General features: G+C 39.1%; 1 protein-coding gene across 2 annotated transcripts in view; it reads left to right on the forward strand.

Moving 5' to 3' along the window:
- HLCS (holocarboxylase synthetase) overlaps positions 1–27,564 on the forward strand; it is a 235,821-nt gene that overhangs the window by 12,883 nt on the left and 195,374 nt on the right. For both annotated transcript variants that reach the window (XM_043992886.1, XM_043992885.1), the window contains exons 2-4: positions 7,839–7,991; positions 21,311–21,473; positions 23,787–24,727. In XM_043992886.1, coding sequence (XP_043848821.1) covers positions 21,422–21,473; positions 23,787–24,727 — 993 coding nt within the window. In that variant the 5' untranslated portion in view covers positions 7,839–7,991; positions 21,311–21,421. The remainder of the gene's footprint in view (positions 1–7,838; positions 7,992–21,310; positions 21,474–23,786; positions 24,728–27,564) is intronic.

Genomic DNA, 27,564 nt, shown 5'->3' on the forward strand with positions numbered 1-27,564 from the left:
GACTCAAATATACTCTCCAATCTACCTCCAATCTACATAAATGCCAAAGAGATTTCCCTAAAGCACATCCTCAGATGTTACTCCTCTGCTCAATAAAATCCAGTAGCTCTTAATTATTTCTAGGCTCAAATGCAAACTTTATTTGAAGCTCTTCATAATCAAAGGAATGCTCATCAATTGGGGAATGGCTAAACAAGCTCTGGTATATGATGGTGATGGAATATTATTGTGCTATAAGAAATGACAAGCAGGATGATTTCAGAAGGGCCTGGAAAGACTTGTATGAACTGATATATAGTGAAGTGAGCAGAACCAGGAGAACATTGTGCACAGAGACAGCAATATTGTTTGATGAAGAATTATGAATGATTTAACTATTCTCAACAATACAATGATCCAAGGCAATCCCAAAGGACTATTGATAAAACATACTATCCATCTCCAAAGAAACAACTAATGTAGATGAAACACAGATTGAAGCATGCTATTTTTTACTTTTTCATTTTTTTATTTTATTCACATTTTATTTATTTATTTTTTTGTTTGTTTTTGTTTTTTTGGGGGGTGAGGCAATTGGGGTTAAGTGACTTGCCCAGGGTCACACAGCTACTAAATGTTAAGTGTCTGAGGCCGGATTTGAACTCAAGTCCTCCTGACTCCAGGGCCGGTGCTCTATCCACTGCACCACCTTATTCACATTTGCTTATACAAAATGACTAATATGGTAATGTTTTATATAATTGCACATTTATAATATCTAATCTAATCTGATTGCTTATTATCAGGGAGGGGTGAGGGGAGGGAGGGAAGGAGGGGTAAAAATTGGAACCCCAAACCATAAATAAAAACGTTTATTACTTAAATAAAATAAATAAAGCCCTTAATAACCTGGCTGCTGTCTGTGTTTTCAATCATTTCATACATCATTCTTCCACTTGCACTCTAAGGTCTAGCTAAATCATCCTTGTTGCCATTCCTCATACATTCGGGAATCAGAATTACCTGAGTTCAAATTCAACTTCAGACACTTAATAGCTGTGTGACCCAGGGCAAAACATTTAACCTCTGTTTACCTCAGTTTTCTCAACAGTAAAATGGGGATAATAAAACAGGTTGTTGTTAGAATCAAATGAGATAATATTTATAAAACATTTGGCATAGTTTCAGGAATGTTTGTTGTTGTTCAGTTGTGTCCAATTCTTTGAGATCCTGTTTGGGCTTTTCTTGGACATTTCCTTCTCCAGATCATTTTACAGATGGGGAAGCTGAAGCAAACAGAAGTTAAGTGATTTGCCCAGGGTCACATAGCAAGTAAGTGATTGAAGTTGGATTTGAAGTCACATCTTCCAGACTCCAGACCCAGTGCTCTATCCACTGAACCAGTATGCCAATAATATTTTCTTAATAAATGCTTGTGCCTTTCTACAGGCTGTCCTTCCTAGAATATACTGCCTTCCAGTTTTATGCATACACACACACACACAAACACAAACATACACGTTGCCTCATCTGATAGAATGTAAGCTCCTTGAGGACAGGGATTACTTCATTTTTCTGTCTTTGTATCCTCAACACATAGCAGAGTGTCATTCGTCCTTTATTTTTTTAATTTAATTTAATTATATTTTATTTTATTTTTTTAGTGAGGAAATAGGGGTTAAGTGACTTGCCCAGGGTCACACAGCTAGTAAGTGTTAAGTGTCTGAGGTCAGATTTGAACTCAGGTACTCCTGACTCCAGGGCCGGTGCTTTATCCACTGTGCCACCTAGCTGCCCCTCTTGTAATTGTATTGTAATGCTGGATTAGTATCAAGTAGATAACCTAGTATCCAGATCTTCTTGAGTAGAACTATGTTATTTCTGCTATGAATAATTAACGGAAAGACTGCTCTGTATTGTATTTGGTTCTGTGATGGGAGAGGAGTTAATGCCACTGATTGTAGAAGATAAAAACACTGAGCATAAGACTCCTTTTACTTTTTATTTTGGTCAGCAGACCATACACTTACTATGTGCAAGGCACAAGAATTGGAGAAATAGAGAAAGGCAAAACGATGGTCCCTGGTCTCAGGATACTAACTTTCTTTTTTTTTTTTTAAGTGAGGCAATTGGGGTTAAGTGACTTGCCTAGGGTCACACAGCTAGTAAGTGTTAAGTGTCTGAGGCCGGATTTGAACTCAGGTACTCCTGACTCCAGGGCCGGTGCTCTATCCACTGCGCCATCTAGCTGCCCCTGGATACTCACTTTCTAATGGGAAGAGGGAGACAACATGGAAACAACTAATGAACATACAAGATAGATAACAGTCTAAGTGGAAGGTAATCTCAGAGTTAAGGGACTAGATACAAAGTAGATTGGTAAAAAGCTGCTTGCAGAAGATGGTATTTAAACTGTTTTGGGGGGCAGCTAGGTAGCACAGTGGATAAAGCACTAGCCCTGGATTCAGGAGGACCTGAGTTCAAATGAGGTCTCAGACAATTGACACTTACTAGCTGTGTGACCCTGGGCAAGTCACTTAACCCTCATTGCCCTGCAAAAAAACCCAAACAAACAAAAAATTGTTTTGAAGAAAGCCAAGGAAGCTAAGAGTTGAAGGAGAAAAGGGGAAGCATCCTAGACATGGGGGACAGTAAGTACAAAAGCTTGGAGGTGAGAGATTGGAGTGTTGAAGTGTACAGAATGGCTAATAGGTTGCTGTAGCAGAATTGCAGAGTCCATCTTGGAAAGTAAAGTGCAAAAAGAGAAGAAAGGTAGTGGGTGGCCAAGTTGTGAAGGGTTTTTTTTTTAGATGTTTTAATTTTTTATTTATTTTAAAACAATTTACCAAAACTGGAATGAGAGATAAATAGAAGGCACAACAATTTTGCTATTTTTTTGTTTTGTTTTGTTTTTTTACAAATACAAACTAAAACATAAAAAAAAAACCCTACTTCAATAAAAAAATTTTTCCACAAATTCTGGAAAAGTGTTTTAAAGAGTTGAATTCTACACATTTAAAACCTATCCCACAGCGGGCAGCTAAGTGGCACAGTGGATAGAGCACCGGCCCTGGAGTCAGGAGGACCTAGTTCAAATCCGGCCTCAGACACTTACTAGCTGTGTGACCCTGGGCAAGTCACTTAACCCCAATTGCCTCAAAAAACAAACAAACAAACAAAAAGATGATGCCTTCCTTTTGGAGCAGCTAGGTGGCACAGTGGATAGAGCACTGGCCCTGGAGTCAGGAGGACCTGAGTTCAAATCTGGCCTCAGACATTTGACACTTAACTAGCTATGTGACCCTGGGCAAGTCACTTAACCCCCATTGCCCCTTGCAAAAAAAACCCAAACAAACCAAAAAAACAAACCAAAATAAAAACCTATCCCCCAATCCAAAATTCCAAGTGGTCAAAACAGTAGTTTAGAATTAATTTTTGTGTGATCACGTATTAAAAGCAAAAAAAAAAGATCTGTGAATATCCTTTATTCCATTTTTAACCATGCCACAGAGAAAAGTGTGACTGTCAATTTTTCCAGTGGCAACAATGGTTGTGAAAGGTTTTTAAAAAATGCCAAGTAGAACATTTTATATTTGATTTCATAGGTAATAGAGAGCCACTAGAGTTTATTGAGTAGTGCAGTGGCATGTCTGGTCATTATTATAGGAAAATCACTGGCAGGTGTATGGGGAATGCATTGGAGCAGGGAGAAACTTGAAATATGTAGGCCAATTAGGAGGTTATTGCAATAGAACAGATGAGGGGAAATATATGAGAGACATGGAAGTAATAACAAGATCTGATAAAAGATTGGACATGTGGGGTGATATTGGGGCGTGAAAAGTCCAGGATGACCCTGAGGTTGTAGGCTTTGTTGACTGGGAGGATGTGGTACCCTTCACAGCATTAGGAAAGTTGGGAAGAAGTGACTGGAGGGAAATATAACGAGTTCTGTTTTGAGTTTGAGATGCCCATTAGAGCTGATGATAGCATCAAACCAGGAGGAGAGAAGAGGGCCCAGGAAGGATTCTTGGGAGATACCCACAGCTAATGAATGTGATATGGATGAAGATACAGCAAAAGAGACAGAAGGAGCAGTCAGAGAACAGAGAGAGAGAGAGAGAGAGAGAGAGAGAGAGAGAGAGAGAGAGAGAGAGAGAGAGAGAGAGAGAGAGAGAAACCAGGAGAGGGGCAATAGTGTCAAAGGCTGCCCAGAAGTCAAGTAGATGAAAGGTTGAAAAAAGGCCATTAGACTTGGCAATTAAGAGGTCATAAGGTAATATTGTAGGAGAGCAGTTTCAATTGAATAATGAGGTTAAAAGCTAGATTGCAGAAGGGCTAGAAATGAGTGAGAGGAAATGGAAGCAAGTAACACAGATAGCTTTGTTAAAGAGTTTATCTGAGAAGAGATATGGGATCTTAGCTAGTGGGGATGATTAGAATGAATGAATGAAGGTTTGGTTTTTTTTAATGACTGAAAAGATAAAGGCATATTTGTTGGCCACAGGGAAACAGCCAGGAGACGGAGATGGAAGGTTAGAGAGGGAGACTGAGGACGATAGTAGGGACAATGTTTAGAGATGGGAGCTGTGCATGGAGAGGGGTTTGTCTTAACCAGGATATTAGGGGAAGGGGAGGAAGGAGAACTTTATATGTTCATAATTTTTTTTTCAGTCAAGTATGAATGTCCATGGCTCAGAGGTTTGGGGGAAGTGGTGCTCTGGGAGGCTCTAGGGATGAAAAGGTTTGGAATAGCTGCTGTGGGGAGTGAGATAGCAAATTGATTATGGAGGTGTAGAATAATTTCCTTGCTGCAGTGAGGGCCCAGTACATTTGAGGTAGTTCTAGTTGTATGGAGCAAACTGCCTCAGTTTACCCAAATAACTCAAGGAGACCACCAAGTCAAGCAGAGACAGATTTATTACATTCCCATAGGAATGGGCAAGCTCAATGCCTGAGCCATGCCAGCTAATACATGCCTTAACCTTATATAGGAATGTTGGTCAGAGGGGAAGTCCCTACGCACACTAGGTCGAGCTCACAATCTAACATCCAATCCTGTCTCACCCAGGGTGCGTGTTCAGCTCTTGATCAATGTATGGAGACATGCATACGTGTTCCAGGAACAAGGGGGAAAAGGGGAGGGGGAACAAGGTCAAACCAAAGGAAGAGGAAACAGGGGAGTGACAGTCAGATGTTTCAGATCTCACAGTTCCCACTGACTCCCCTCTCCCGGCCCCTGTCTCTAAAGATATTCAACCTGAATAACAGGAAGAGTCACTCAGGTGCTTCAGCATTGTTCTGTAGTCGTGTTAATTCTAGAAGGATGACAGGGTTAAAATTTATCTTCGGTTATGTTGGGAAGAAAAGAATAATCCATTGTTGGGACCCCAGGGCCAAGGGGATTCTGCTCTGAGAAAAAGAGACATGTCACTTAACATCTGGTCTCAACTCAATTGCTGCATCCTGTGCCGAGCCCCGTCCTTTCTTCTTGAGTCCCGAGTATTGAATTGGTGGGCAAACTCCCTGACCCACTGACTGGGGTTCTGACACATGATGGATTGCAGACAAAACTAATATGTAGCTGACAAGTGGGGAGACTGAGCAGAAGTAAAAATACTGTTAATTGGCAATAAAACTTAAAGGAGACAGTGAGAATTTGACAAGCAATAAACTTCTAAACGAACTATACTGGGGCAGGGCTGGGTACCTTCCAGACCCCATCCTCAGAGTTTAATCTGTCTCAAATCCATAATCATATCATACACAGTCAACATGGCTTTATTTTATTCTCTAGCTCTATATGCTTTCTACATTTGCTTTTTTTTTAGTGAGGCAATTGGGGTTAAGTGACTTGCCCAGGGTCACACAGCTACTAAATGTTAAGTGTCTGAGGCCGGATTTGAACTCAAGTCCTCCTGACTCCAGGGCCGGTGCTCTATCCACTGTACCACCTAGCTGTCCCACATTTGCTTTTTTATAAATATGCTCAGTGATTATCATTTTAAAATGTTTTTTATATTTCTAATGGGGGCAGGGCTGGATGGAAACCAAGTTTGAGGACATTTTGCTTAAGCACAAATAGCTAAATATGCAATAAAGAAGAGATCTTGTAGCTATTTAAATTGTCATCATTTAAAGAATGACACAAGAGATGAGCAGAACCAGAACATTGTACACAGTATCAGCAACTTTGTGTGTTGATCAACTGTGATAGACTTGACTCTTCTCAGCAATACAATAGTCCAAGATAGTTCCAAAGGACTCATGATGGAAAATGCTCTCCAAATCCAGAAAAAAAGAACTATGGAATCTAGATGCAGATTGAACCATACTATTTCTTTTTTTTTTCTTTTTTAAGGTTTTTCCTTTTTGCTCTGATTCTTCTTTCACAGCATGACTAATGTAGAAATAGGTTTAATGTGATTGTACATTTATAACCTATATCAGATTGCTTTGCTGTCTTGGGGAGTGGGGAGGGAGCAAAATTTGAAACTAGAAATCTTATAAAACCAAATGTTGAAAACTATCTCTACATGTGACTGGAAAATAATAAAATACTTTTATGGAAAAAAAAAGAGTGACACATGAAATTACCACTCCTGGAGGCCAGGGGTTGTTTCATTTTTATTGTTTTTTGGTTTTTTAGCCCCAGCACAGGTCCTGGCATATAGTAGGTATTTAATAAACATTTGTTGAATTGAATTATCCATATTTATTCTAGTGGCTAATTTTTTTCTTTTAAAAGTACAGGCAGGGCAGCTAGGTGGCACAGTGGATAAAGCACTGGCCCTGGATTCAGGAGGACCTGAGTTCAAATGCGACCTCAGACACTTGACACTTACTAGCTGTGTGACCCTGGGCAAGTCACTTCCCCCATTGCCCCGCAAAAAAACTAAACAGAAAACAAAAACAAAAATAAAGTACAGGTATACATCATTTTATTGCTCTTTGCTTTATTGTACTTTGCAGATACTGCATTAAAAAAAACAAAAACAAATTGAAGGTTTGTGGCAATCCTGTGTTGTCTGTTGGTGCTATTTTCCCCAACAGCATGTGGTCACATCATGTCTCTGTGTCACATTTTGGTATTCTTGCGATATTTCAGGCTTTTTCATTATTGTTATATCTGTTACGGTAATCAATGATCTTTGATGTTACTCTAGTAATTGTTTTGGGATGCCACGAATTGTGCCCATTTTAGATGGTGAACTTAATTGATAAATGCCTCTTTTCTGACTTCCACCAAATGGCCACTCTCCAGTGTCTGTCTGTCTGTCTGTCTCTCCTTGGGCCTCCCTATTCCCTGACACACAACAGTATTGAAGAATATTATATAAACTTAGTTGTTAAAGCAGCAGCAGAGTTTGAGAGGATTGACTCCAATTTTGGAAGAAGTCTTACATCGGGTAAAAATGCTATCAGATGACATGGAATGTGAAAGGAAGAGGCAAATGATGTGGCAGATTTCATTGTTTTATTTTAAGAAATTGCCATAGTCTTCAATAACCACCACCCTGATTAGTCAGCATCAACATCAAGGCAAGACTCTCCATCAGGAAAAAGAGCATGACTTGCTGAAGGCTCAGGTGAATGGTTAGCATATTTTTAGTATCAAAGTATTTTAAAAATTAAGGTATGTATATTGGTTTTTTAGAGATAATACTATCTTGTATGTGCACTGGGAAACAAAAAAAACCTCATATAACTTGCTTTATTTTGATGTTTGCTTTATCTTGGTGGTCTGGCAATGAACCTGCAGTACTCAGATCACCTAGAACTGTACTGTTGGAATAGTAGAAATATTGCAGTGATATCTAAACTTCTTTTCCTTTTCTTTTTCTCCTCTTCCATCCTAGTCCATTGATGACTTAAATAAGTGGGCTCTACTTCTTGTTTCTCCTTTTATTTATCCTGGTGATGTTCTTGAAGCAGAACACATAGCGTTTGTGATAGAAAGCATTTTGCTACGAAGTCAGAATTTACCAACACCATTTTTCCCTTCAGAAACGGTAAGTGACATTTTTCTTATGTGTCTTTCTAAAGATTTGAGCTAATTAAATACTTAAGGAATAATTGTAGTTTTAAGTATATCACTTAATATTCTACTATAGTGCTGCATATATCTGTAGCCTGATGGAAAATTAAATTTAACAAGACCAATTGCCGTTGGAATTTCTACATAGCCCACACCAACTCAGGCTATCCATTACCTAGTTTATGCCACTTGAATGTCCTTTGTCATAATCACTGTTCTGTTGTAAAATTCCCTCTACTTCATTGTACCTTTCAAACAGCGTTGCTTCTATCTTCTTGCTTTAAAGGAAACCTTATTTTTCCCTGAGGCTACCACCTCCCTTCCATTTCTCTTTAGTTGTAACCCTTCTAGATTCATAGGTTTGTTTTGGTTTGGTTTTGGGTTTTTTTGGGGGGCGGGGCAATGAGGGTTAGGTGACTTGCCAAGGGTCACACAGCTAGTAAGTGTCAAGTGTCTGAGGCCGGATTTGAACTCAGGTCCTCCTTAATCCAGGGCCGATGCTTTATCCACTGCGCCAACTGGCTGCCCCCTAGATTCATAGGTTCATGAGGAACGAGAGAATACTTATTATTATTCCCCACTACTGCCTTTAATTTGTTTAGATGCTGTTATCTCTGTCTGGCTTTTTCTCTTAAGGTTTTTGTAATTTAGTTGTCCACTAAATCTAAGTTGTCATCTACTGTAATTTTTGTAATTTAGTTGTCCACTAAGTTAAGTCATCTACTAACTTCCAGGCCATTCTTCTGGATTTTTCAGTGAACTTTATTAGAAACTTCCTGTGAATAAACCTTCTGTACTTTTGTTCAGGCTGCTCAGAATTCCCTGGACTTGGAAACCTTTTGGTTCTGCTTTCTGTATTCAGTATCAATTCCTAGAAGTTCTTCCATGTTTCATTGCAATCCTCCATGCTATTCACCATTCTTGTTTTGCCTTACTGACATATACCATAATCAGGCATTTCCCAATCAATGGGCATCCCTTTTGCTTCCAAGTATTTGCTACCAAAGTGACAGTATTACAAATATAAGGTCCATACAACAAGATGCATGTAGTGATCAGAATTCTAGGTATGAAAACCACCGAGAAGTCCAGGGTGGAGATCTGGAGAACAATTGGTTGGCTGTGTGTGCCATGATATATGTGCAGCACTAAGTATTTTGAACCTTGTATACTCTGCCTTGGGCAGTAAGTAAATAGTCTAAGGCTATCCTGTTGTCCAAAGAGTCTAGGGACTCTTGGAGATTCTCAAGGCCCAAAGCAGTTTCATAAGAAATATTTTTAATTGCTAAGGTCAGATTAGTCAGGACTGCCTCATGTTCTAGGAAGCCCCCCAAAGGAATGGCAAGCACCGAGGTTTTACAGATCCACCACAGGAAATTGTCCCAAGACCCCCTTTTTGCCCTTTGCCCTTCCTCAGGAGGGACAGGGCTCAGAGGGTTTTTATAAGGGATACTTGATGATCTATAAAACCCAAGGTGCACTGACAGTAATTGATGTACAGGCTGAGGCAGGAAGTGGTTAGGACCATGGACTTAAAAGCTTCCTTAGGTGTCTCTGCCTGAGATGCCATGGGTATTATATAATGACCACAAATAAACCTATGTGCTGGAGGAGCAGATAGGTCACTTGGTTGACCTTACCAATTAAATAACATTAGCCCAACATTGAGAAGAATTGTCTCAGGAGACAAGCATACTAGATCTGAGGCCTGCCTTCTATAATAGAGTGGGGTTTTTTTTTTTTTTTTGGTGTGAGGCAATTGGGGTTAAGTGACTTGCCCAGGGTCACACAGCTAATAAGTGTTGAGTGTCTGAAGACGGATTTGAACTCAGGTCCTCCTGAATCCAAGGCCGGTGCTCTATCCACTGCGCCACCTAGCTGCCCCAATAGAGTGTTTCCCTAAAAGTACAGATATAAGATATGACCTGGAGACATTAAGGCCATGAGCTAGGGGCCAAGAGTTCTCTTCACTCTGTGGGTGTCTCTTACATACCCAGCAATCAACAGGGCCTGCCTTAGATACTGCTTTTTTTGGGGGGGGGGGCCGGTGAGACATTTGGGGTTAAGTGACTTGCCCAGGGTCACACAGCCAGTAAGTGTCAAGTGTCTGGGGCTGGACCTGAACTTAGGTCCTCCTGAATCCAGGGCTGGTGCTCTATCCACTGAGCCACCTAGCTGCCCCCAATACCACTTTTACTAATTGAATCAGGGCATTATCCCTCCAGGTAGCAGAGAGTGCATAATTCAAAAGGCATGGAAGAGCCCAGAGGATGGTAAGGGGAGTGGCGAAGGTGGGACGGTTCAGTTCCTGAGGCAGCAGGCTGGGTAGTATAGGTACAAGGAGCAGAAGGGTCAAAAGTAAAAAATGAGGGTACAAAGGAGAAGGAGCTCATTCCAGGGTGTCTGTTGGCAGAAGAGAAACTTGAGATCCTCCACTGGTTCACAGGAACATATGTCCTTTTTCTCTGTTTGATTCTGAGGGGACAAAGGGTTTAATTCGAGAAGCATGAGCCCATGTATTCTGCCCCTTAAGCTTTACAGCTGTGAGTGTTGAGAGGATGACTTGTTGGGGACCCTCCCGCTGAGGCACTAGTTGGTTCTGTACCTCAGTTTTCCAAGTTTTCAGAAGCACTAGGTCCCCTGGCCCGGCTTGTTTAGAGATGAAGGAAGGACTATTATCATCTAGAGTGATTTGGGAAGTCCAAAACTACGACTTGAGAAGGGCTTTTGTTTTATCCTGCCCTTTTTCTCTTTTGCTGGGAAAAGCTTCTACCCATCCAGTAAAGATCTACAAAGACTAAAAATATCCCATCCCTTTTATAAGGTGGTAAGTGAGTAAAATCTGCTGATCTTCTCTTGGTAGTTCCCTTGTCTTTGGATTGGTTTAAGGAGAAGGGGAGGTTTGAGGGCCCCAGGGGTATTGGCTTGTGTACAGAGGGCACAGAAATTGCAGACACATCAGATGGTCTTGGAGATGGCCTTGCCTGTAAAGAGAGACTTTACTAAAGTGGTTAGAGCTTTCCTGCCCAGGTGAGTGGAATTGTGAGGGTACACTGCAAGTTTCCATGTCATATTCCTGGGGAGAAGCAGCAAACCAGAAGGAGGGTGCCACCATCCTTTATAATTTTACCCAGGTTAGTCTCCTTCTTGGTATGGGAAGGGAAGATATCTAGGTGCACAGTAGAGTGCAAGGGAGCCAGGGCTAGGGCAGGTGAATGGACCTGGCAGCCAGTTTAGCACCCTGTGATTCCCTTGTGCTGTGGAGGAGCTAATTACTTGGTGCCCTCGGCAGTGCATAACAGAGACATGACTGGGTAGGTTTACAGCCTTAAGTAGACCTGTGTGGTGAGGAAAATTAAATGTGGTGGTCCTATTACTGTCCCAAGTGTAGGGAAAATTAGCTGGGATTTCTAATATATTTGTTACTTAGAAATTAGAGGCTACTGTACCATTTGGGGCATTAAGCATTTATTAGAGTACATTAGATATTAGTAAAGAGAGAACATGTGGAGTTCAGAAACCCTACGTACTTAGAATAAGGTGCGCGCCCCACCACCTCCGAGTCTCCGGCCAAAAAGAGCAAGTTCCTGTGCCTGTGAGAGCAGAAGCTCTCTCTGGGTCCAGACGAGAGGCGGCTCCTACACATCGCTCCAAGCTAATTGGCTAGCATCACTCAACTCCATTGGTTCATTAGATTTGAGGGCGGTCCATGAGCAGAACATATGGAGGTCAGAGAACCTACTCCCTGAGAGTCAGGCTCTCAGGTAGGTGTGATTTCAATCAAGTTAACTTCAAGTGAGTTAATCAGCAAAGTCAATCCAGTCAATTTTAATATAATCCCCTGGACCAGGGAGGCTCTGGGCATTCCCAGACCCGTTATTTTCTCACACCTAGAATCTCCTTTCCATGTTTCACAGGAGAATTCTTTGAAGTCAATAGTCTTTTGTTCCCAAATGGAAAGTATGAAATGTATAACTATCTTTTTTTTTTCTTCTCTCGGGGCAGTGGGGGTTAAGTGACTTGTCCAGTCACCTAGCTGCCCCTTCATAACTGTCTTTAACCTAAATAAATCCTCTTAGTTACCATCCCCACTCTCATCAAAATTTGTTTGCAATGGAGAGGAATTTCAGTTTCTTCTAAACCAAAAAGGAAGATACCCAGTAAATTTAACCTTATCACAAATACTATGTAAGCATTAGCAGGCCTATAGAAAGCCTGAGTATTAATGTACCTAGTTGTTTGGCATATAGAGTGACCACACATTTATACTGAAAACAGTAAGATCTTACATACTTGCACTGTGCTTATTTCTTTTACTGACTACTTGCTCTGATTATAGAAATTTACTATAAAAGAAAAAATAGGGGGGCAGCTAGGTGGCGAAGTGGATAAAGCACCGGCCCTGGATTCAGGAAGACCTGAGTTCAAATCTGGCCTCAGACACTTAACACTTACTAGCTGTGTGACCCTGGGCAAGTCACTTAACCCAAATTGCCTTACCAAAAAAAGAAAAAGAAAAGAAAAAAGAAAAATAGGAACATGATTATAATAGCCAGAATAAAGCATCCTTAGCTCTGTTTGATTTCAGGTTCGAGCCACAAGCAACAACCAATAGCCAGGTGGGAAACATTTCCTATTCAGCAGAAACACAGTGGGAAAACTTGAGCTAGAAGGTTCCTACCTTAGGTGAGACCAAGATTGTTCTCTTGGCTTTTTCCCCAGATACCTCCACCTGTAGCAGTACATTCTTTCCCTCTGAATAACTTGTGGCGTTCTCTCCACTGGTGGATTACTGACTTAATGATCCATCAGACAACTATACCTGAATTAAAAACTCAAAACAATATCAATTAAGGCCCCCCAATTTTTTATCTTGAATAGCAAATCTCTACTCTCATGGAGTTGCAATGAGCAAAAAAGTTTACACACATGTAAGAGGTTTCACATAACATTTCACTTGGTTTGTCTTTTCCTTCTTCTTAAGTTTAAACTTATCCTAGTGAAAAGATCATTAGAAATTACTTCTATATAATAAGCAAACATAAATTCTCAGTAAGACCATTCCTTGTCTAGGAAGTTCATAATACATAACAAGCTCTTTTCTGGCAAGTTTACAAAGTAAGGGGAGTCTAGAAGGTCTCTTTTTCTGCGTCTTTTCCCATACAATAATTTACCAAGTTTCCCCTTAGCTCCACAATTCTTCCAGTGCTTTCCTTTTTGTCTTAGAGAGGAAACAAAACAATTAACAGTCTATAACAAAAAAAAGTGTTGGAGTCTTATATAATTTACAGTTGTTTCTAGTTTTAACACACATACACCAATTTTAAAATGACTTTAAAATTGACTAGTACTTTAGTTTTCAAGACTGTAAATATCCAACTAGATCTTCCAATCAAACCCAATTACTTTTTGGTTCTTCCCACATTCACAGACCTTTAGGTAAGCCCTTAAAGTGACAGTACACTCTTTTTTTTTTCCCTCAAAAATTTCGAAACTTTACTTTCAGATTCTCTGTTCACACTGTCAGTGCAAACAGGGTACAACTTTCTTTCTGCTTGCTTTTACCAGTCATATAAAATTCTCTGGACTTATTCTCTCTCACCCACTCCCCTGATACCACTGCAGTCAGCATCAGGGAGGGAAGAAGGGAGAGAAAGAGTGAGAAAAAGACTCTGTTTCCCTTTGAAAAAAATAGCTACGTAACTCCAAATAGCTTAGTTAACAGTATAAGTTCTTGACCAAAGTTTATCTCTTGTGTGGGATAAACCCAAGGGAACAAAAGAAATGGAGATAGACTCTTGTCTAGCTCCGTAAAGAATCACACCTATACAGTGGACTACTCAGTCTTTTGTATACTCTTCCTTGACCCTGAAGCCATGTCAATCAGTGGAACTGAATGATGCTAACCAATTAGCTTTGGTTTTTTTTTTTGTTTTGTTTTTTTTGTTTTTTTTTTTGCACAGGGCAATGAGGGTTAAGTGACTTGCCCAGGGTCACACAGCTAGTAAGTGTCAAGGGTCTGAGGTTGAATTTGAACTCAGGTCCTCCTGACTCCAGGGCTGGTGCTTTATCCACTGTGCCACTTAGCTGCCCCCAACCAATTAGCTTTGATTAATGTATAATGACCTGCCTCTAATCAAAAGAGGATAAAACTTTGTTCATGACAGGGCCTCACTCTCTTGACTCTGGATGCTCTCTTGGCTCTGAACTGTTTCTTGGTGTGCACTCTTCCTCTTAGGACAATGTAAGTCTGAAGGCCTGAGACCTTGAGAAGTTAAGGAGACTCTTGGTTAATACTGCACTGATATATAATATTAATTAATAATAAATGCTTACTGCCCAAACTGGTGTAATAATAAATATTTCTGATAAAGGCTTTATTTCTCAAATGTAGAGAGTCAAATTTATAAAAATATGTCATTCTCCAATTGATAAATGGTCAAAAGATATGGACAGGCAGTTTTCAAAGAAATCAAAGCTATCTATAATCATGAAAAAATGCTCTGGATCACTATTGATCGGAGATATGCAGGTTAAAACGATTCTGAGGTATCATCTCACACTTAAAGTGGTGAATATAACAAAACCCAGAAAATATTAGATGTTGGAGGGGGATGACTAGTACTTTAGTACTAGTGGGAAAGCTGGGACACTAATCCACTGTTGATGGAGTTGTGAAAAGATCCAGCCATTCTGGAGAGCAATTTGGAACTGTGCCCAAAGGACTGTAGAACTGTGTATACCCTTTGATCCAGCAATACCACTGCTAGGTTTATATTCCAAAGACTTTCTCCAAAAGAGAAAAAGACCTATTTGTACAAAATATTTCTAGCAGCTCTTTTTGTGGTGGCTAAGAATTGGAAATCAAAGGAATGCCCATCAATTGGGGAATGGCTAAACAAGCTGTGGTATATGATGGTGATGGAATCTTATTTTGCTATAAGAAATGACAAGCAGGATAATTTCAGAAAGGCCTGGAAAGACATGTGTGAAATGATATATAGTGAAGTGAACAAAACCAAGAGAACATTGTGCACAGAGACAGCAATATTGCTTGCTGGAAAAACTGTGAACAACTTAACTATTCTCAACAATATACTGATCCAAGACAATCCCAAAAGACTATTAATGAAACATACTATCTACCTCCAAAGAAGGTACTGATATTGATGGAACACAGATTGAAGCATGCTATTTTTCCACTTTCTTTCATTTTTTTCTTTTATTGAAGTTTTCATATACAAAATTACTAATATAGTAATGTTTTACATAATCATACATGTATAATGCATATCTGATTGCTTATCACCTCAGGTAGGGGGCAGGGGAGGGAGGGAAGGAGGGATAAAAATTGGAACCCAAAACTATAAATTAAAATGTTTATTACTTTAAAAAAACCAAACTGGTATAATAGCAATTAATTTATAAAATACAGTTTTAGGAATAACTAAACAAAAACAAACATAAAGGAGAAAGTTGACAGAAATACAGGCTTACCAGGGGAAGCACATGTTCCCACTGCCATGGAATTCTAGCCACTATTGATTGTTGCTAGTGTGAATTCATAGTAGAGAAAACACTGTGTGTGCCCCAAAAGAGATGTGGCCCAAAGAGAGTAGGTGGATCAGTTTCCATCTTTGTTACAGAAGAATACGTAGAGCAATTTCTTCATGACTCAGTCACTCATTATCTCCAACACTATCTTCCAGCTCTGTTGCTTCTACTCAGCCATCTTGTTGCCACTTTCCTATAATTTCTTGAAATATGATGTCTAGGCTATTTTTTTGGTCATGGGTTTCAGAAAGTCCGGTGATTCTTAAATATCTCAACTCAGTTTGTTTCAGGTCAGTTGTTTTTGCTGAAATACATTGCTTAATGGACTTATATTTCCCTTACTTCTTAGGTGTGTTTGTCCTATAGTTTAGCCTCTCAAGGAGATTTACCCCAGACCCATATCAATAATTTCATCCTTCAAAAAGTGGAGAAACCAACAAGGGGAAATTCTCCTCTGTATCTGATTCTTGCTAACAGGAACTGGTTGCTGGAGGCAGAAATGATGAGAATCCAGGGAGAAAGTGACTTTCTATTCTCCAGCTTGTGATGGAGGAGAAGAAATCTGGGCATAGTCTTAACATACACCCTAAATTTTCAGGAAATGGATTTCAAAGGTTTCAAAGAAAAGATAAGATCCATGGAAAAAATGCTTCAGGAGAAATTAACCCAGAAAGGATGGAAGAGGCTCAAGAATGAAAATTTGAAGACACAAAGGGAAATGATTCCTTTGAAGAGCAAAAAGAGACTAATGTTTATGCACAGAGAACTCACAAATCTACTTAAATTCTAAAAGAAATTTACAGAAAATGGAAGCAATGCCAGATAACAAACGAATATGTGAATGAAGAATGGTCATGAAAAAATAGTGTCAGGAATGCAAAATCTCAGAACGAGCTAATGAGAAAAATCAAGGGCAACAACAAAGTTTGTTTTTTAACTTGTGTCGGCAGAAGGAGGATCCAAGGACAGACTCTTTGCCTGGTGAAGGGCATGGCACAGTGATAACTGACAAGGATGGCAAAGTTTTATTTGACTGGAATCGACAGAACAAAAATGACTAATAGGAAATTGATATCCAAGATAAGTAAGGAAGATTGTAATTGAGCACCTAGCTACTCTTGATGAATTCAGGTCACCTGGCTGAGAGCATGACATTCTTGAGTACTGAAAACACTGACGAATGTTACTGAGCCACTGTTTGAGAAAACAGGAGAGTTACTACAGTATTGGAAAGGGGCAGTAATCTTACTAAAATGTAGTGAGCTCCACTTTAATTCTTGGGAAAACTCTGAAAAGAATCATTAAAGAAATAGTTTGTGAATGTCTAGAAAGGGAAGTAAAAAATTACAGAGAACCAGCCTATTTTCATTAAGAACAGGTGATTTCAGTCTAATTTTAGCTCCCTTTTGACAGATTGCTTACTAAACTAGTCAGTGAAGGAAATCGTGTAGATATAGTTTATCTTAATTTGAGCATTTTTGCCCCTCTCCACTATGTTTCAGACTTTCCAGACTTCAACACTATACTATGTCTTTATTATTCTCACCTGAAACCATTCATCAACTTTTGTGGTCTTTTCACTCTGAAATATTCCTCTGCAAAATTCGCTCCCTTATCCCACTGATCAGTTCCTCCTCAGCTCTCCATTTTGTGCAGGGGTCCAGGCAAGCCAATCTTTATTCTCCTTCTGTCTGTGCTTCTGACTTTCTGGACTTCAGCACCATGCCCCTGATTCAAGTACCTTTATCTCTCCCATCTCACCCCTTTAAAGATCTTTTGGAGGAACTCCTTAAGGTCAGGGACTGTATTTCTTTTAGCTTGTATTTGTTTCCCTAGTGTTTCCCAGTGCCTGTGCAAATAAATGCTTATTGCCTTATCTTGCTTTGAGCAAAGCTTTTGACAAATATATTATTTCTGTGGAGAAGATGGAGAGATAGAGAACAGACAATAAAACATAAAGATATATTCATAACTAGTTATTTGGTGTCAGTAGGTCTGTGCTCGGCCCTCCATTGTTTAACATTTTTATCAATGACTGAAAAAGACATAAATGGTATAACCTGTCGGATTTGCAGATGACACAAAATTGGGAGTCATAGTTAACCCACTGAATGACAAGATTCAAAAGGATCTTGACGAGAGGTAGGGCATTGAGCCAAGAAGAAGAAATTCAATAGTGACATCAAGTCTTGCACTTGGACAGAAAAATCAACTTCACAAGTATAGTAGTATTGGGGGAATTATGGTTAGGCATCCATTCAGAAAAAAAGACTGGGAGTTTTAGTGGATTATAAGTTCAATGTGAGTCAACAGTGCGATGCGACAACCAAAAACCTAAGTTAATGAGATCTTAGGGGTCCATTTGGAACAGTTTAGCTTCTAAGAATAAGGACGTGATAGTGGAGTTGGGGGTGGGGTGGGGAATGAGAGAGCATTTTCAGGCCTTTGGAATTATCTATCCTTCACCTCTTTAGTATGGTATTGCATAGCTCATATACATCTTTTTTCCACTCACAGAACCACAACACAATTTTATTAGGCTTTCATCACTTTTCATCTAGACTATTGCAATAGCTTTCTAACTGGTTTCCTGGCCTGAAAAAAAGATCTCTTTCTACTCTAATTCCCCTTCCACTCAAGGCTGCCAAGGTGATTATTCTAAAGTATGTGACCATGTAACTGTCTCTCCCTTCCACTTCTCTTCCCCTCCCCCCACCTTTCTCATTCCTATCTCTTCAATGTGCTACCTTTGCTCCCTTTAAGATTTGCAAAGCACTTTACAAATATTATTTTATTTGATCCTCACAGTAACCCTGGGAGGTAGGTACTATTATTAGTCCCATTTTACAAATGAGGAAACTGAGGCAGGCAGCCTAAAAAAAGAAAAGGTGTAAAAAAAATACAAGCAAATGAAATGATGTTGCTTGTTTTATGAAAAGTATGGGGAAGGGGCATGACTTTTTTTTCTTTTGTAAAAAAAGAAAAAAGGATTTGCAGCTTTCTCCCTTCAGCATTTACTTTAGTTATCCTGTGCTTATATGCCTCTCTGTCTAGGAGGGAATCAATCATCTGATAATTGTCTAGTGGATACTTCCTCTTCCAGAGGGGTATTTGTGCTCTTGAAAAGGAAAACGTCATATGTAACTGAAAGGGATAGTTGTCTCAGTGTTAAATTGTAGAATTGAAATATTTTGGGTAGGAAAACTTTACTGGGACCCTTCAATTGTTCCAAAGTGGAGTGGATTGTTTTGAAATGTAGTGAGTCCCCCTTCCTTGGAGGATTTTTTGGGGTTTTTTGGGTGAGGCAATGAGGATGACTTGCCCAGGGTCACACAGCTAGTAAGTGTCAAGTGTCTGAGGTCAGATTTGAACTCAGGTCCTCCTGAATCCAGGGCCGGTACTTTATCCACTTCACCACCTAGCTGCCCCTTATTGGGGTTCTTGAAACTCTTGTTCATGCCAGCAATCACAGTCTCCTCCTGGGTTGTAAGGCTTACCCTCTAGTAATAGGAGTACTATTGTGAACTCTGCAGATAATCTCTAATCACTTTATTTCATCATTTAAATTTTTCCCAAAGCTTTTATCACAGCTCCTAACAATTAGCATTTGAATTTAACTTCTTTATATCTTTCCCTATCATTTTGGAGGAAATGTGACTTTGTAACATAGCAAGAGGCAAAAATAGGAATAGGGCAGTGTGAGATTTAAAATTGGATATTAGATCATAAATCTCCCCTACTTAACCCTTCCCTTAATTCATCTCCCAGACTAGTAAATGGAAGAAGCTTCTGGTTTTCTAGATAGAGCCTTTATTGTATATAAGGTGTTGTTGATTAGAAGGATAGGAAAACAGAAATACAGTACAAATCGTCTTAAATCTAGGCTTAGTCTATATTCCTTATAAAAACTCACCAAACCGATTTAGGCCACCTTTGGAGTGAGTCAGACCGTCTGTGCCGGGCGCCCGGAGTCCCGCCAAGCCGGCAAAAAAGGCTACTCCCCTTCTCTCCACCCCGGAAGTCAAAAAACCCGGCAGGCAGTCTGACATGCGCAGCAGGCGGACTGTTCATCTCCTCCCCAAAAGGGTGGTCCTTGAAAAACTGGCGTCTTTCAGTTATCCTAGCCGACTGTTAAAAACTTTCATATTTTACCACAGCAGTAATAAAGAGCCTACTTGGAGGGTCTATACATAGTGTTGTTAGTCCTGAATAACTGAAGTATGATTATGTACTATTGATGGAGGAGGCAAAAAGGGGTTAATGGATAAATTAAGGCTTGAGTCCTTATTAATAGTACCTAAAAGAGTTAACAGAGAAACTAAGGTTTGTGTTCTTACAGTAACCAAGAGGGTTTGTCCCTATCCAGCCTCACTATCAACAGAGACAGGTCACAGAGACCCTAACTGGTAATCAACAATAGAAATGTTTAAAATAGATGACAGGACACCTGGAAACCAGGCCTAAGTAAAGAGAGATCAAAAACCCAGAGATACTCTGACCTTGGCAAGTTGAGGTATGTCTTTAGGGACATGCGCAGAAAGGACCAAATGTCAAAAACACACCTCCAAGGAAAAAGGTACCCGCTTTGGAGGTTGTCTTAGGACCTCTGGAAGTCTAAATTAGGATAAGATTCCCCATGAACCTCCCACAAGGAGGAGATTAAGATAATAAGGAGATAACCTACTTTTTCTCACTATAAATATGACTATTCTTCTTCCCCTTATTGGAGACACCAATCTCCATGGTGATGATCTCCCTGTGATCACTCACAGTATTGCAATAAAACTTGGGAAACTGAGTCCCCAAGTCTTGTAATTCTTTGGGACACCTCACAATCAATCTGATCAATTACGGGGGTGGGGGGGCCACATCACTGTGAGAAAATAATTATTAATAATGAATTTCTTGGGAGGACCCCGATCAGGCCCCTCCCCCCCAACTCAAGAAAGACCAATTCTTTTTGTTTTGTTTCACAGGTCAATGAGGGTTAAGTGACTTGCCCAGGGTCACACAGCTAGTAAGTGTCAAGTATCTGCGGCTGGATCTGAACTCAGGTCCTCCTGAATCCAGGGCTGGTGCTTTATCCACTGCCACCTATCTGCCCTCAAGAAAGTCCAATTCTTGAGGAAGTTCTAATCTTGTTTGGGGCTAGACCAGGGAACTAAAGAAATGGGGATAGATTCTTTTGTCTAGTTCTTTGAAGGACTGATAGGATTAAACCACACCTAGATAATGACTTTGCCCTGTGCAGTTTAAGCGAGGATATTTGTATTCTTTTCCCTGTTGTCTTCTGTGAGTTCATTTTAATTTGGACCACCCTCAAGTTATGTCAACCAGTGGAATTGAATGATGCTAACCAATTAGCTTTGATCAATGTATAATCATCTACCTCCATCAAGAGGATAAAAGCCTTGACCATGCCCGGTCACCATCCTTGGCTTGCTCTTTGTTCTCTTGGCTCAGGATTTCCTTCTTTGGAGTCAAAAGATTTCACTTGTTTCTTTGTAAACTGTGATTTTAAATAGAAAGATCAGGCTTGCATAATGAAACCATTTCTGCATTTGGGAAAGTTAAACTACAGTCATTCACAGTAATTAATGCTGTTAGGTTATAATTTTGGCAGAGCCAAAATATTCCTCATAGGTTGGTTCTATGGGGAAAAGATTTTTTTTCTTTAAAGTGTCTACATTAATCTCTTGTTTTTTATTTCTTCTCTCTTTTATTTCTATCTCCCTTTAGATTGTAAAGTGGTCAGACTGTTGTTTGCCATTAGCCTGCAGACCTGGTGAGCCTTATAAGCTATTTGCAGAAGCAAGTATAGATAATTTCAGCAAGTTGGGCATTGCATTCATGGAAAACAGGCTCCAGATGGATAATGGAATGGTACCACAAAAGATTGTCTGTAAGTATCTTCATGAGTGGTTTCATAATAGTAACCGGTAATAAGTTATTTTAGCCCAAAGAACTATTTTTTCCTTTAGTTACTAAGATTTGAAACCAGTGAGTATTTTCAATTTATTTCAGACTCTTGTAAGCCTTGGGGAAAAAAATCCCAAAACAAAACATTTAACTTGTATAAGATTCTTTTCTTGTATAGTATTTTAATGCTTTCTCTTTCAGCCCTTGACACTAGAATCCCCGGCTTCATTTATAATTCAGCCCAAGTGCCACATCCTGCATAAGGTTTTACCTTCTAATTCTCTTTTCTACTCTGTATCGCTCTTGTATAGACTCATTCATATATGTTTTCTTCCTGTTAGAATGTAAACCTCTCAAGGGTGGCAACTGTTTTTACTTTTTCTTTCTACGTCCAGTGTGCCCAGCACATAATATGTGTTTCATAAAGCTTGTGAACTGGTTGATTTATTATGCTTAATTGAAAAGCTTACAGAATACCCTTAAAGTGGACTTCCTATTGCTGTCCTTTCTAGAGTGTTGTCTTTAAATTCAGAAGCCATGTTATTTTTGCCGTTAGAATATTTCTCACTTAAAACCATTTCTTAGCTACTTTGTTCTCCTTCTTAATCCACAAGTTTGATTGAAGTTATAGCAGTTGCTGGCATCTCTAAACTTGGTGTCTTGGATTTTAGTTTTTTGAAATTTTCTTTCAATGTTGGGTTTTTTTTGTTTTGTTTTTTTGGTGAGGCAATTGGGGTTAAGTGACTTGCCCAGGGTCACACAGCCAGTAAGTGTTAAGTGTCTGAGGCTGGATTTGAACTCAGGTCTTCCTGACTCCAGGGCCAGTGCTCTATCCACTGCGCTATCTAGCTGCCCCTTTCAATGTTGTTTTTAAAGTGTTTTTGGAAAAGTTTTGTTTGGTTTTGTTTTGTTTTCAATCCCAAAATCTTTATTTAATTTAGTGTAGTTTGATAATGTTTCTTCCTTAATTTGGAAGAGTTTATGGTCCTAGTGAATTTAGGTCTTGAACAGGTATCTGTCATTGTGAAGGACCTCGAACTTGTGTAAATTGCTTTGCTTTTTGGTTTGGGGTATATAAATTTTAAATTAAAGTGCCCAGCAAATATTAAAAAGAACCATTTCTTTTTTTTTTGGTAGGGCTATGAGGGTTAAGTGACTTGCCCAAGGTCACACAGCTAGTAAGTGTCAAGTGTCTGAGGCGGGCTTTGAACTCAGGTCCCCCTGAATCCAGGGCTAGTGCTTTATTCACTGCGCCACCTAGCTGCCCCCAAAAAGAACCATTTCTACAAAACATTTTTGGACTTTAGAATAATAGGTCTATAGCTGGAAAGGATTTCAGAGGATATCTGGCTCACCTCCCCTTATTTGATAGATGATAAGGAAACTGACACCCAGAGAGGTCAAGTAACTAGCCCAAGGTCACACATATGGTAAATGTCAGAGATAGGATTCAAACCTGGGTCTTTTGACTCCAAAGCCTATGAGCAGTGTTTTCTTTTTATTCCTTTTTAAAATTATAAACTTAATAACCAACAATAAAAACAAATGAGCAGATGTACAAAATGTGTAAACTCTTACCTAAAATCCTTGGCATTTTTAAAGTTTGAATGAAATGAACTAACAGCAGTCAAACCAGTGAAAAGCTTCTTTTGTTCCATGTTTCCTTCTAGGTGCTTGCTTTTTTGGTTTTCTCTCTTTTCTCTTCCATTTGTTCTATCTTTTTTTTTTGTTATTTGTACTTGTAGTCAATGTTTACAGTTATGGTTCTGTTAATTTAGTTTTGAATCACTTTGTATAGGTTTTGGGGATAGTTTTAGCTTCAAATTTGTGTGATTTTATATAAGAAAAAGCAGTATGGATATTTGCCATTTAATGTGTGTGGGAAGTTCCTTGGGTATATTGTGTTGTTGAAATGAGGTTATGAGTAAATGAAAAAGTGAAATACCTACCTTGGGTTGTATTGCTTTAGCATGGAAAATGTGATTTTGGCATAAAATTTGAGTAGTCTAAAATTCTGAACCTAAAAATTTTATTATTGTCTTTTTTCCAACTTTAAATAGAACAAATTCATTGAATGTTGATGCAACTAACTTTATAAAACCTTTCTATACTTGTCCTTCCTTTGAACAAAGGTTGCACGGAATGTTGATGGCAGTTTTTTTTGTGTTTCACCTAACTTCTTGAAGATAGTATAATGTGGGGGGTTCACTTTGGAATGCACTGGGAATTTAGCAGATGCATTGAAAAGAATTTTGTCAGCAAAAATAAAAACAATTCTTTTCTCCTCATGCCCTAGCTGTACATCTTCAGGACTCCATGCTGAAAGAGCTGCAGGAGTTGACATCATCCAAGATCACAGAAGTAGAAGAATTGACCTCAACTTTACCTTTTAAAGTCAAACCTGAATGGGAAGGGACAAAGCATTTAGACAGTGATGACCAAAAGGTTCAAGATGAGGAGTATAATCAGAAGAAAGGAAGTGCTTCACAGGAAGAACCCACCAATGCAACAGAAAAGGGAGTTGACTTTGATGAGCACCATCATCACTTGCATCTCTCAAGCTGCCATGAATGTTTGGAACTAGAAAGCAGCACCATAGAATCTGTCCGATTTGCATCTGCAGAAGACATTCCTGATCTTCCTAATGATTTCAGTAGCAGCCCAGAGGGCAGTGTTGACACAGCCTGCCAAGGGACGAGAGTCAATCTGACTGGGAAGCCACCAAATATTTTACTCTTTGTGGGCTCTGACCCCCAGGAGGCACATCAAAAATTCCAGCAGCTCCGTTCCATTCTAGCTGACTGTGTTGACACTAACAGTTACACAATCTACCACCTGAAGAAGAAGACTGTGCTCAGTGATCCATGGGTACATAACTGTTTATTATTGATCATTGCTACAGAGGAGCCCATTTCTGAAGCAATTTACCAGCAGTTCATGGTGTACTTGTCCCAAGGTGGGAAGGTTTTGGGGCTATCTTCCTCTTTCACATTTGGTGGGCTACAGCTGAGAAGCAAAGAGGAACTGAAGAAGACCATTCAGACACTGGTTTTTTCCAAGGCTGATCACAATGAAATGAAACTGAATGTCTTGACCAGTGGCAGCATTTATGAAGAAGACACTGGGGAGCTTTTCAGTCCCGGAAAGCTCAAGGGTTACTTAGAAAACATAGACAAAGACAGGACGATTGTTCATTTGCCGTTTGGAACAAATGGAGGAGAAGCTATTCTTTGCCAGGTATTAAGGACAGAGCCTGTGAGAAGTTTAACTTTTTCTAGGGCTTTTGCCTTAAAAAGGTTGAGAAAGTTTGCATTTTGAGGATCATTTTGACTCAATTGAAACCGAGGGTTTTTCCTTGGGTCATGTTGAACAGTGGGTTTACTCTAGATTACTTTTCATATTGTGCATACATCTTGAATAATCCAAATCCTTTAAATTGGGGAGATGTTTGAAATAACTTTTTGGTTAATTGAGGATTAATTAGGAAACCCATTGTATTTCAAGCTTTCATGTGGAATATGTTTCCAAAATATATCAGTCTACTTTCTTGAATTAGGAAGAAGAGCACAGAGAACATGATCCTTTCTTTGGTTTAGTGTTTTGCAATGCTTCAGGCTTATCATTCTGAATATAAGTGATTATCACCATAAGGTATAGGGAATTGGGCTGACTGTATTTTTTTTTAATCTTATTTTAAAATTATTTTATTTTATTTTTTTTTCAGTTCTAAATTCTCTCCCCCCTACCTCCCCCTTCTCCACTTACTGAAAAGGCATGAAAAACAACCTATTATAAATATGTATGATCAAGCAAAATTCCCAAATTAGCTATGTCCAAAAAAAGAAATAACAGAAAGAAAAGAAAATATGTTTTGAGCTATACTGTGCATATTTCACCTTGCATCAAATCATAAGTCTTCTCAGGTTTCTCTGAAACTATCCCTGTCACCATTTCTTATGACATAAGAATATGTTATCACATTTATATACTATGACCTCTTCGTCTTTGCTACCATGAAAAGAGCTGCTATAAATATTTTTGTGCATATGGATCCTTTTCTTTTTTTCTTTATCTTTTTTAGAGTATGGACCTAGTAGCAGTATTACAGGTCAAAGAGTACGTGCAGTTTAATAACTGCTGAATGTGTATTGCTCTCAGAACACATTTTGGAAGTTAGGGATTTAGGACTTTATTAAAAACACCAACCCATGACTTTAGCTTTTTAAAAAACATTTATGATTAGTTCATTGAAATTGAGAGCTGGTGGAAAGAGGGAGATTTGAAAGTGTCACTCCTTCCCTAAGACAGGGGTACTTAGACTTCTTTTGGTCATGGACCACCCCATTGTCAATCTTTTAAAGTCTGTGGACTCTTTCTCAGAATAATATTTTTAAAGGCATAAAACAAAATCCATGAAATAACAAAGAGAGCCAATTTTATTGAAACAGGTATAAAAAGATCCCCCCCCCCCCCAGTTTAAAGTTTTGATGAATTCCTTTTTTACCTGTTTTTTTCCTTCAAGTCATCTCAGCTAACCAATGGGGATCCTTTTTTCCCCATTTTGTGCAGAAATAATTCACACATAGTACCCCCTGTTCTCCCAAGTTCTATTCCAAAACCTCACTGAGGTATAGAGGTTGTCCTGTACCAAGAGAACATAAGCCATGGAACTTCATAGACTTAGAGGTGGAAGGGCCCTTAAGTTCCTGTAAGTACTTTGTATATAAAGCTCTACCAGGTTAGTCTCAACTTTTAGCATTTATGCTTATGACTAGATAGGTTGCATTTATTTCAGACATGAATGTTTGTATGTGTGTATTTGTAAAGTAGCTAGGAAGTACAGTAGATTGGGTGCTGGAACTGGAGTCAGGAAGCACTGAGTTTATAATTCAGCCACAGTATTTACTAGCTGGGTGACCCTGGGAAAGCCACTTAACCTTGTTTTTCCTTAGTTTTCTTATCTGTCAAGTAGTGGTAATATTAGCACCTACCTCTTAAGGGTGTTGTGAAGATAAAATAAGATCATATTTATAAAATGCTTTGCCATCCTTAAAATTGATATATAAATGCTGGCTGTCATCATTATTTTCATCATCTTGATCATTGTCGTCATCATTATCACTGTTACTATTGTAAAACTGAGTCCAGGAATATGTATTTTACTTTGTTTTTTGGTAGTTCTCTCTGGCCTAGAGTTTTATAAACTCTTCAGTCATACCTGAAACAATTATGAAGAGAGAAAGGGAAGAAGAAAGTGGTAGAGAAAGCTCAAGGTTAATGTTGCTGGAGAAGAACTATGAAGCCCCTGCTTCATAATTGTTTCAGGTATGACCGAAGAGTTTATAAAACTCTAGGCCAGAGAGAACTACCAAAAAAACAAAGTAAAATACATATTCCTGGACTCAATTTTACAATAATAACAGTAATGATGACGACAGTGATCAATTATGAAGCAGGGGCTTTGTAAGTTCTTCTCCAGCAGCAATAACCCTGAGCTCTCTCTACCACTTTCTTCTTCCCTTTCTCTCTTCCCAGTTATGAACCCCATCCCACTTCCCCACCTTGAAAAAAACCTGTTCTCTGGACAGATACAAGATATGATATGCCAATTCACAGTAAGGCATATATAACTGATAAGACTTTATGTGTTATCTTCCTAGAGGGATTTGTATTTTAACTGGGCAAGAGTCCTAAGATAAAGAAATTGTCTGATTTTGAAATATCTATCATCAGCCAGGAGGCACTATTTTGGGGAAGGTAAAAAATGCCCTTTTTTTTGGTACCCCTGAAATAATGGCATGTCTCTTCATTATGGCAGCCCCGTGAACATATATGCTGGTTGAGTGTGTACAAATACTACTTTGCACTTAAAAATTTTTTAGTTGAGGGGGAGCGCATTGTTGTTTATGGCAATATGACTTATCTTTCAGGTTTAGTTAAGGTATTTTATCTTGGTTTACAGCATAGGGAGTAAGAAACTTTTTGGCTTTTAGTACTTTTGTTGACATATGTAGAGAGAGGACTTTCTTAGTCCTCAAATTCAAAATCTTCTTTGTGGCAATGTTATTAAAGAC

This window comes from Dromiciops gliroides, chromosome 3, assembly GCF_019393635.1.
Source record: "Dromiciops gliroides isolate mDroGli1 chromosome 3, mDroGli1.pri, whole genome shotgun sequence".
Classification (NCBI taxonomy): Eukaryota; Metazoa; Chordata; class Mammalia; order Microbiotheria; family Microbiotheriidae; genus Dromiciops; species Dromiciops gliroides.